The 11,955-nt window shown below is 34.5% G+C and overlaps 1 protein-coding gene across 1 annotated transcript; it reads right to left on the bottom strand.

Annotated features, from left to right (window-relative positions):
* Nucleotides 1-8: 8 nt before the first annotated feature.
* LOC143468218 (protein SCAI-like) lies at nt 9-8,774 on the bottom strand. Its single transcript, XM_076965269.1, has 15 exons — nt 5,823-8,774; nt 4,945-5,040; nt 4,770-4,856; nt 4,189-4,287; nt 3,497-3,593; nt 3,210-3,305; nt 2,994-3,087; nt 2,676-2,848; nt 2,143-2,244; nt 1,788-1,875; nt 1,573-1,657; nt 1,287-1,441; nt 1,011-1,184; nt 734-834; nt 9-645 (listed from the first exon to the last, which is right to left on the bottom strand). Exons 1-15 carry the CDS (start codon nt 5,918-5,920, stop codon nt 505-507), a joined length of 1,686 nt encoding a protein of 561 aa, XP_076821384.1. The 5' UTR covers nt 5,921-8,774; the 3' UTR covers nt 9-504.
* Between the last annotated feature and the right edge of the window lie 3,181 nt (nt 8,775-11,955).

The following is an 11,955-nucleotide window of genomic DNA, read 5'->3' as shown; positions in this document are numbered from 1 at the left end:
GAGCTGAATGCGGTTACGCTGCAGAGAACTTTATTGTAGACCACTTTCAACATACATATGGCAAGTAAATTTAATGTTTACACTGCACTGGCATGACATGCAAACATTACACGTAGCAATGGATATCAAGAGTGGAATATGCTGATTCACACTTTTAATGCAACATATCCAGACTGAGTATAACCAGTAAAAAATGTTAACCCTAGTGTTGGCCTAGAAACGCATTGAACTTCATCAGTTAGCACCTTAGTAATGTCAATAATGTGCGAACATTAACATCTAATTAATACAAATTACAACTATGATCTCACAGCACCAGCGTTTTTCCATTACATACAACGAGTGCTCTTTCATGTTACACACCGAACACAAGTTACATTTGACACTCAAAAACACTGTGAGTAAAACGAAAAAGATCTTAAAATGGTAGGAGGACAATATGACTAAAAGTGAATATGAAAATTTACTTTAAAAATTCTGATTAAGAACTTGAAAATATCACAATCATGCATACCTAGAATCTACAAACAAGCTTTTAACGCCCAACATATCAGCTATATCCACAATGGCCTTGGTAATTGTAAAATTACCAATAAAATCCTCATCTGGCAGGGCTGGGTAAGATTTGGGATAAAATTTGGACTCCTAGAAAACAGACTGACCATTAAACACTGCATAGAGCATACACACAGGACAAAATCGCAACAAAATCGCATTACATTCCACGACCTACTTTATAAGCTTTGTGCAAACGTAAAGTGCAGCAACAAAATGCAAAGCGAAGCAATATCAGTCGCATGAAGTCATCCCCCAAGAAATGAAGAAAACTTTCATCTGAACATAAAAAAATGAAATCAATTTATGAAATAAACTTTCAACATGTTTAATTCCTTATCCTTCGACGTATAAAATGTAAGTCGTATTGAAACAATACTAAACTTCAGCATGCACTCAAAAGACAACCACATTTCGTCTAATGCTCAATCCAGTAAATTATTCCGTTCTCAAACCTATAGTTCTTGATCTCATATAAGCCTTTTGAATTTCCGACATGATCTTTCCCATAACTTGGGAGCATGCTTCATAGACCTGGTCACTGGTCTGGGCAATACCACATACAAGCATGAAGGACAACAATGGTGAATACAAAAAGTTTGTCAGCAATCTTCCGTGCAAAAATGGATCTATAGAAAATAGAACATCTTTAGAAAATGTGGAAAAAGGAAAAATAAAATTGTACACTAATATCAATTGCAATAACAAATGCAAAATAACAGTCAGTGAACCTTTCAAAGAATTTGGGAGCTCATCTGATGCCATTAGGCATACAACTGATTGGCCAAACAAATTTGGAATATTTCCAAAAGCTTTGGCATTATCACTGTCGACTATCAGAAGCATGGGCTTTCTCATAAATGGATACAAATCACCTGGATGAAGACTAAATACATAAAAAAATTTTAAAATGGGAATTAAACTGGGAAATTTACTTAAAAATTGAAATTTAACAAAAACGTATTTCAAATGATAAAAATAATCACTACTTAATAAGAAGACTACAACACATAGTACCAATGCATGTTCTTTGTTGCAGTTTGTTTTCGAGGTGTATTGTCATCTTTGCGATCATTGGTGATTATACCACCAAGATCATAACCTAAGAAAAAATTTATGGCCTCCTATATTTAAAAAATGTCTGCTATTGACAACCATATATAAATAAGGCAGAATAAAATGACAGGCAGAAACACGAAGTTAATTAACAATAATTTCAAAATGTGCTAGACCTTCAGTGGTTTCATGTTTCCCTGAAGACCTTGTCATTGAACCATGCGCAGAGAGGTAGACAAGTAATGCATTGCCTAGGGGAAGCTCCTAAAAACAATAAAAGCTGGTTTAAAATGTAAAAACCAGCTGGAAATGACATGAGCAATCAAACATACCAAATAGCGGCAACTGTCTACACCAAACATGTGAGTAAATACATTGCATTGTAGTATTTGTAAAAATACATATCACAAACCATTCCCAACGCAGCTTAATACTGTGCATTCTTAACGTTCACTGCTGGACCAAAACACCACATGCCAAATCATTATAGTGGAATTGCAAACACACCAAAAGGCTTTAAAAAATAATTACCTTCACTGCAGTTGATAAAAATGTAAAAATTTGGAAGAAAGTGGGTCGATATAGGAGATATTTATGTGGATTTTCACGTTTCAACAACCTGTCAGATCTTTCCTATAAAATGAAAAATCTTGTACTGCAGGGAACTGTTGCTATCAGATTTTGTCACCAATAAACCTTAGTAATCCTCGAAATTTGGGACATTGTTTTTTTTTAAAGCAGTTATTTTATTCCATCTATTTCAAAGTTAAACATACCACCTGCCAATAAATTGAAAGTAAATGTCTGCCACTGATATGGAAACATAAATAAAACATTTTTTGGAAAACTCTTTTTATGTGGAATGCTAAAGGTAGCACATTTGAAGCTTACATAATAATTACTTTATCTGTAACCTTTTTTATTGTACTTTCAGATTCTAAACTTTTACAATCATCTTCAACAAAATAAAAACCGATCAATAAAACTAGGCCAGCACTTTTCCACGTTTGTATCTCCTGCAGTAGCATTTTATTGTTATTTTTATGAACATAACTGAATCTTACCTGAGAGGGATTGGGTTTATGAAAACGCTGCAGGGGGTCTTGAAAAGCACATGGTGCACGTTCTAGGACCTGCACCATTCTAAACATATCGATTGTCAATTCAGAGAACTTCATTTGAGATGGCGAGTTTCCAACAATGATAGCATCTCCCAATGTAACAGTTCTTCTGATACCTACAGAATAAACACTTTTATCTGAACTAGTATACAAGAATACAACTAGGTAAATAGAGCACAACTTCACAACAAAGATACATTTTATGATTAATTTAGAGCATTTTATGCCTGAAATATATACTGCAATTTGGCTACAACGGACCTTTTTCTAAAGGTGGCAAACTGTTGGGCAAAAGTCTCATCGTCAAATCACAAGGTTGGTATGTTTCTGCATTGAGAACTTGCACAGGATCTGACTGGTGGTACAACAAGTAGCATTAAAACTAGATATTTTCAATGAATCTTAGAAATAAGTTTGTTGCGTTTGATTTACGCAGTTATTAATTATCATGAAACTTCAGGGAGAATGTAAACTAACGTTAGGGAATTCTCTGACTTCCATGACCACCATGTCCCATTCATCTTCTTTATTTTGGAGAAGAGATTTATGTTCCAAAACTTGTTTTGAAAAATCCTGCAACAACAATATCAGTATGCAGACTCTCGGCAAAACGACTGTTATAACAACAGGTATTAAAGACGTTAAGGCATTTACTTAAAACTGCATTATGCAAAGCAGACACATCAATAATTTTTAAGCATTTACACAATAAAATATAAATTTAAATTGTATATAATCATATAATTCTTCTTATATTTTCATACCTCGACTAATTCGCAGACATCTTGCTTGTAATTTAGAAGCAAGCATACAACAATGAAGCGAGCATAATAACGATGTTTCTTTAATAAAAGATCTGGACTAAAAAACAAAAGTAACTATATTCATATTTTGGATTATGTGCTGCAGATATAACATATCCAACCATTATCGAGTTAACAACTTATTTTCCTGATATAACCAAACAATAAACATACAAAAGGACAAGCTAGCTGACATAAAAAAAACTTTCCTTTTCTCAACAGACTAAGTGCTATCATGAATAATTTATTTAACCATACTCTTCTGGACCTGGTTAAATCAGCCCATGTAACTCAATAAGGTTATGCTAGCCAACTACAGAAGATGCTTTTATTCATCTATTTTCACCCACATTGCAGGTGGGAAATAGAATAAACATACTCTAGTAAAAAAGTATATACCTCAATGAAAAATAAACACCATGAGCTTAAGTGAAGCATTAAATATGTTCCACATGTTAAAATAACATATATGCAAAGAAATTGCATTAAACATTGCTCCTTATCGGCACAAACAAGACACACATAATGCATTCGTCTGAACTGAATTATAAAAACTAAAACATAAAACTAGATATTCAAATTTGTATTGTATTCATTAACAGTAGGCTAGCTATTGCTACTGAAATATTTCTTTAATATTAATTAGTTGGTACTTGTCTTCGTTTTCAATGCTTTTATAATATTTTCTTGATCGAATCGCAGAGTAAAATTGATAAGCCTCGTTTAAGTAATTTGTTTCACTGGTCCGTAAACTGTAAAATAAAAAATGCTTGTTTCATTAAGTAGGAAACAGCAGTATAAACTAAAGCGAGATTTAAGCAATGAAAAGGGCACAATGGCAATGAGTACTGATTTCAATCCTTTAAATAAGCTTTAAAGTAAAAACTTAACCTTAATATTTTGGCAAATTATATAAATTATACATATAAATCGATAATGTCGATAGAAAATCCACACGCTCATATTGTAATAGATCAATAAACCGTATCAGTAACTTATGTTTTAACATTAATTATTTAAATATTTTAACTTAATCAATGTCTACTTTTAATCCAGGATTTTGTAATCTAAGCTACATCAAACATGAAAAACATTTCAAGGAAGTCCACTGGGATCATGATAAAAGCAAGAAAGTAAGAAAGAAGAGAGACGAAACCAATGGAAATAAAAGAAAAACACAAAAACAAGACATTCTGACTCAATCCATGGCCTATTATATGGTACGATGACTTACTAATAATGGTAATAAAGCTGTCCAATCTTAGAAGCAATTTCTCCGATTTGCCACCTTTTCAGTTTGTAAGATCTATCTAGAGCACACCTAGCCACAATTCAGCAAAACAAGCAATTGATTAATAACTGTTTAATACCTAACTCAAAGAAAACCATAAATTGTTACAAACAAAAACCTGTTTTCTTGCTGGAATTTCCACAACTTTGTGTATGTTTCAAATGTTTTGGCAAAATGGGGCTGCCACTGCCTTTGGCCATACTGAGGGAGGTCTCTGCATTAAGAACAATATAGTAATGTTATCTAAAACATCCTTACACACACCCTGAATTAAATTGAGCACTCACTAATTTACACAACAAGGAATCTGAGGAATGTCAATAATTTACTAAAACTAAAGATTATACTAAATTTGTTATTTTAATCTCTGTAGTGATTGATAAAACAGTGGATGTATTAGATTGAAAAAAACAACTAATTTTACAGCAAAATTCAAAAAACAAAATGATAGTTCATAAAAAAGCTACTTTTTTAGTTATTAAAGTTATCTTAATGATAAATGTTGTCAAATGTGAAAGAGACCACCGGGTTACTTCCATGTTTAAGTAACCACACATTTTTTTTTTAATTTATGTAAATCTACTGAGACACACAACCAGCTAAACATGACACATTGCACATTAAAGGAGCATATATCAATAAATTCCAAATAGTTATTTTCTGAACCCATAACTGCAGGATTTTGTGGAAGTTTAACTGAGGCAAATTATAATTAATCAGTTTCTCATAATTCTGTAAATTATTGTTACCAAAAAATATTTTCAAACAAATAAAACTGTACATACAATAGGCGACATATACTTACTAAAAATTACATTTCTATCAGTTAAAAAGGTGAACTGATCTTTTTAAATAATTTTTCAATGACTTTAAAAATCAATACTAATTATCACGATCATAACCATAATATACGGTAATATATTTCTTCAATTAAACATAAAATATTTGAAATTTCAAAAAGAACAAAACAAACTGTAACGAAAGTGCATACATTACCTTAATCCATTAAACAATTGTTTGGAGTTCTCCAACAAATCACAAAACTCTTCAACTACTGGCTTGTCATCCGTTAAAGTTGTTTGGCCATATGACATTTTTCGAAGGTAGAATATTGCCAATATACTGATAAGTGTTGTATTAACCAAACCATTCAAAGAATAAAACTTGTTAAACGAATACACTTTTAACTACATCGTTGATTAATGCAGGTCTCTTATACACCCCTGCCCTTCCTAATTCCTGTGTCAAAATCCATGATATTTTTGGGTGACTTCTTTTAAACACAATGGGCTTTCAGGGGACTCAAGGCTTGCTGAATTCCCAGAGATCTCAATTAATCATTTTATTTTTTGTCAACCATAGTTAGTTATACCCATAAAACATAACTTAAAAAAGTCAAGTTAAGCAGATGAACTACTGGTGTGTTCAACAAACAGGTGGTTGAAAACCGCTTCAATGCTATATATCAGCGGAGGGGAAAAGAAAACCTACCCAGGCAGAAACCTGGTTTCTAACACAAAAAAATGTAGGGTACCCAACATTCCAATATAGGAAAACCATAGATGTAGGATACCCAACTAATCTACAGAAGTAACAATCACTAACCTGTGAAAGTCCCAATACAGAATCAGTCCAAAAATAATCCCCACCAACCTTAATTCTCAGTTTTTTTGATTAAATTACCTCCAAAACTTCATCACTTCCACAGATTAATGTTGACCCTTTGACACCGATATGAAACCAGACTGTTTTCTTGTGAATTACTGAAAAGTTTTTATGGTGGGCAAAATAAAGTTGACTTACGCATCAAACTACTGGGGAGTAATTGCCGTTATGAGTATTGCTCATATCTTTTGTTAAAGCAGTATTAGGTTGGCAAGGCACAAATTTTGGTGCTGGATATTTTGGTGCAATGAAAGCAAACTATACTTAGGGTTTAGCAAGCCACCTTAGAAGCTAATCAGGATAATCAGTTCAGGATAAAACCGATTAGCACAGGACTCTAGACATGTACGGCACACAGAGTAATCACTTGGTGCACAAAATGATGCGTAAAGGTTCTGTTGGTGGGGAAATCTAATATACTCTTTCCGAGTTACTGCTTGGCCAGACTGTACAGCAATGGTTCCCAAACTTTTTAAGCTTGTGGCACACTAGAAAAATTATAAAACACTCGCGGCAAACTTACAAGAGAAAAAAGTTGCTTTAAAAAAATTTATTTTCATGTGTTAATGTGATGGATGTGCTTATTGGATGGATGTTGGATGTGCTTGTGGATGGATGTGCTTGTTTATCAGCTATTGAAGCAGTTAGAGCACTTTTAAGTTACATATGCTTGTCTGCAGGCCATATTTTAAATATTTATACAGTTTTTTTCTAAAATTCCAAAAAGATTCGCGGCACACCTGAGAATCTGTGGCGGCACACAGTTTGGGAATCACTGCTGTAGAGTATGCCAAGAGCACACCTAAAAATTTTTTCCAAAACGGTTTTGCACACCAGGACAAATCACTCTCTCCAAAAAAAACAAAGCCACTTAATTTAGCTCTGATTTAAATTGCAAAATTAGCGTTTAAAAGTAATAGCTCTTTGAAAAAAATTGAGAAACACCAATTTTTTTCCCGACTATTAATGTACAAGGTCACATCCTTGCCTGCACAAACGCAGGGCAGCCTTGGGCCATGAGTTGCAGTCACACCACATCAGCTGCTTCCTTGTACACCAGAAGTTAACACTGCAACTTTGAGATCTCGGTGAAAACAGCCATACTCTGCAGTCCAGCTGTCTGAATGGCAAATTTTTTTAAATCGCCTATAGGTAGCAATGATAATTCGACCCACCTTGATTTTTTTTAAATTGCAAACATTCTAGGCATCAGCTTTAACAATTTCACTCATTTGAATAGTTTTTTGCTTTCTTCACACAATGAAGAAAAAATATGAAAACTGTGTTTCCTAGTTCTTATTTTACAGCGATTTGAATCCTACGGTCTGGACTTGTTCGATATAGCATCTAGATACATGGTCAGTGAAGCATGCGACATGAAATGTGTGAGAGATTGTGGTATCTAAGATGCAAGTAATTAAAGTAATTAAGTTTTTATTTACTGATGCTGGTCTATTTTTTAAAATTTGCTTGAAATGCAAGGCAAAATTACATGTGTAACGCCTCGCAGATACAACACAACGTTTTATGCATTTCACGTCACATGCTACGCTGACCACATAACGTGATATCATGTCGAACAAAACCCATACATAGGATTCAAGGTGCTGTAAAATAAAAACTAGGCAAACTTTCTTCGATATTTTTTCTTTACTGTTTAAAAGAATTCATACGCTACCCACCTGAGTGAAACTTTGGCAAGTCATTGCCAGGAACGCTTGCAATTTAAAAAATAATTAAAATGGGTCTACAATTTCCGTTGTTAAGTACGTGCAATTGAAAAAATCTTGTCACCCAAAACAAAATGATGGCTGTAACTTGGAAAAGGTCTAATTAGCTTTGTGCATCTTAAATTAGCATCTTTCAAAAAATATACTATAAAAACAGCAATATCGCAATATGTTAAATTGAATAGTTTTAAAAACAAATGTCAGAATGTAATAAATTTAGCAGACTGTAGCCTAGCCTAGCCTTGCTCATCTTCTTGAGGTCTTTCTTACGTAGAAGCATTTTGTTGCATTATATGCTCTGAAATCTGCTGCAATTTCTAGCTAAACAATGCTGAACGTCAGAAATTTGGCAAAACTTCGTGCATTACATGCCCTTTCAGACTGTCAAAAGTTGTGTAAATGTAAAATTGTAGGTTATACCTACTAAATTTCACATCAATGGACATCAACTCCAGATGCATGCGATTTCAAGAAAATTGTGATAACTTATTCTGTGTTACGTTATAACACCTTTCCCTTCAAACATCCATTTTAAGTGAAACTTGGCCAAGCTGACCGACCGCGACAAAGCATTTAAACCGGGACTGTCCCAACTAAATGGGAAACCTTTAGGCTAAAGTGATTCCACTTAATTTTCTAAGAATGGCATAGAATAATGATAACAATTGTTATTAGTATTCTATGCTAATATTACAGTGTTGAGGAAAAGTACATACCTAGAGTGTTGGTGTTAATTTACGTGCAAAAAATTTTTTGATCACTAAGTGGTTACACAACTTGGAGCAACAAAAGAAACTGCAATGTTGCAATATACTATCTCAAGATCCGTTCGATCTGTTTGGACAATTTTTTGATTTACGGTCTACCCGGCCCGCTACCAATACTTTCAGAGGTGGGCAGTGGGCTTTCTATTTTTCTACGTAAATATTAGCTACAGCCTCCACTTTTTGAGATAATAATTTTTGAACTCGTAACTAAAGATTACTAAGAAAGTTTTGAAACGAGTTAAATTAAAAAAATCTTAAATATCCTGAGGTATAGCTGAAGTAGCAGTAAAGCTTATCATAACTTTGATTAGACAATAGGCTTAAGCTTAATTTAATTGGTTTCGAGTGGTTTCCAATGTCCACTATGGAAGGTGCGATTCGGGAAGTGCTTTAGGCCCCGATAACACATCCTTCGAAAATTGCAATGCGCTACTCTCAGTTCAAACTATACGAGATCTGGAAATTTTAGATTCTTGTTTACGGTTTTCTGCGTTCTTGACTTGAGAGAAAATAATTATCGGCATTGTGTCGTTTCGAGGTAAGCTAAATACTATCAAAAAGAAATTTTACTATTCAGCATTTTCGTGTTACATTTTATGCATCTTATGCATTCGGGATTGTTTCTGGTTAGACACCACAATTTCGAGGTAGTGCCAAGCCCAAGCGGGAAATGTTCATCACGAAAACGTTCTAGGCCTATTTGACAAAACGTTGCAAGACCCATGTTTGTTTTTAGTTTCAAATCTTGTCTATTATAGCAAAAATTCTTGTTATTGAATGTAGGCAACATTTGTGTACTAAGCTTATTAGTAATACTGTAACGGTAATTGTGTTGATGTGTAGGGTTTCATAGAATTTTTATACACCTTCACTTGTTGTGTCTATCTTTCAACTTGAAAATAGTTACTGCTTTTCCTTACCACCTACCACCCAATTTATAGTTGCCAAACTTTAGACCAAGATTTCTCAATCGGGGCAACGGGAGCGTCCTCCGGGGTCCACGAGCAGATACCTCGCTAGCGGGCTACATTATTGTAGTAGGAGAAGACGGGCAAAGCGGGACACAAGTTTCTCACCTTTTTGTGCTTGCTGTGCAAAATTAGCGGCGCGAAAGCTACTGCACACGCAGTAGTGAAGTAAAAAATATTTTTCAATCAACAATCTACATTTTTTTATTGATGATCAGGGGACCAAATTTATATTCGTTATTTATTAAGTAACTTGTAAATTTTTAACACTCAATTCAAAGCTGTTTTGGATATTTACTACAATTACTGCCGACCGCTTTTATATATTTTCAAGATCAAAGTCTGGAACCAGTTACTGGATTGAGAATTCACCACCAACATCACTCGAGTGATCAGCTCCAGAAAAAGTAGGGTTTCCTTTCAGCACTATCATCTATTGGACGGAATTGGCATCTTTCTCCGTACATCACTGTCGCTGTTCCAGAAAACATTCCATCTTGCAACGAAGAGCAATGTCATCACAGCTTTCAAAGATCATCATTGATGTGCATTTTTGCTGTACAAACTCGCTCTCTTTAAGAACGTCCTTCATTATTATCATGGTTACCAGAAACTGGGCTCCTGCCTGAGTTAGGGTTTCTTTTCCCATCCATTGATGTACTGCATTGAAGTAATTTTCAATCATCTGTTGCTTGAATACATCACCTGCTCGTCTGCTTAACTTGGAATTTTTAACTTACGTTTTGTGGGCTTAATTATGGATTTTGGGGCCGTGCTAGTTGTTACCAGCAATTATTACCTTAATTATTTTTGAGCACGTTTTAAGCCTTTTCGGCTTTTCCCATTCATTAACGTCTGCTAACTAGGCGTGTTGTTCGGTTGTGAACAGTTGTTAATTATAATTATTATTGCTTGATCGATTGATCGCTAATCTGACTCCATTGATAGCGCATTCATTAACACCTGATAGCCAGTTAAGCATCGCAGTATCAGAACCAAACTGTTAATGTCTTGAATAGTTATTTCTTATTGGTTCTCAACGAAACGGTTACTGTTTTCTAAGCAAAAAATAAAGCTGCATTCGGTAGACTGTAAAATCACAGACTCCAACATCAGAACTAACGCATTGAGCGCTGTTGTACGAATGACGTAATTCGGAAGTAGTCAAAACTGCGTTGTGTATACTAAACACGGCCAAAATATACAGTAGTACAGCGATTGTTGTTAAACACAAGAAATAGAACACTAATAACATTATAATATCATCAGATCTGCACGAGAACTCCAAAGGAATAAGGGCTAATTATGACAATTAGCACAAGCACATGCTGTGACAACTGGCTTGACTTTTTCATTCCCACCATGCTTTTTATGAAAAATAAAATGATTGAAATTTTTTTTTCAGATTTTGCCTTTAAGAAGCATTTTATTTTGTGTTGATAGTTTTCAGTATTTTGTATTTCATTTTTATACGCAATAAAATCAACACTGCGTATTTCACAAATCTGCTTCTCGCAACATAGTTTACAACAAATTTGATTTAAAGTGACTTTTTCGGTTATTCCCAATATGATATCAGCCTGCTTTCAATAACATTTTAGCTATCTCTTACTTCGGCATTTGCACTATAACCTAGGCCTGCTAGACTACAAGCTATAGCCTATTCGGAATGAAATAAGGGGGTAGGTGCACCACCATTGGAAACTAGACATTGCAAATGTAGACTAGTGATTAATCTCTACGGAAATTAAACAAGAACTTTAGCTGTGGTCATAAAACTGACTACTTGCCTAGCCCGACAATCCACGTAACAGGTGCCTGGAACGGATTCATCAATGTGTTTAGCACGGTTCCTTTGAAATTGAATTGAAAGAGCAACCTCATAACAAACCACGCCCATGGGTGCAAATGTGCATTACTGTACCGCGGTTACCGATTGGTACTGGTCCTGCGACTCTTATCGGTAACGTCGGTTCAATGAAGACGTAGACTTGTAGAC

Source organism: Clavelina lepadiformis, chromosome 8 (genome assembly GCF_947623445.1).
Source record: "Clavelina lepadiformis chromosome 8, kaClaLepa1.1, whole genome shotgun sequence".
NCBI lineage: Eukaryota > Metazoa > Chordata > Ascidiacea > Aplousobranchia > Clavelinidae > Clavelina > Clavelina lepadiformis.
The sequence above is the reverse complement of the archived record's forward strand: the minus strand, read 5'-3'. Positions and strand labels throughout refer to the sequence as shown.

Bases quoted from the DNA above. Each gene is read 5' to 3' on its own strand.
- LOC143468218 (XM_076965269.1), bottom strand. From the start codon at position 5,920: ATGTCATATGGCCAAACAACTTTAACGGATGACAAGCCAGTAGTTGAA. The intron at 1,876-2,142 runs GTAATTATTTTT...TATTGTTTTTAG, and splicing joins TTTTATCAACTGCAGTGAAG to GAGCTTCCCCTAGGCAATGC. The intron at 1,185-1,286 runs GTTCACTGACTG...TATTTTCTATAG, and splicing joins GCTCCCAAATTCTTTGAAAG to ATCCATTTTTGCACGGAAGA.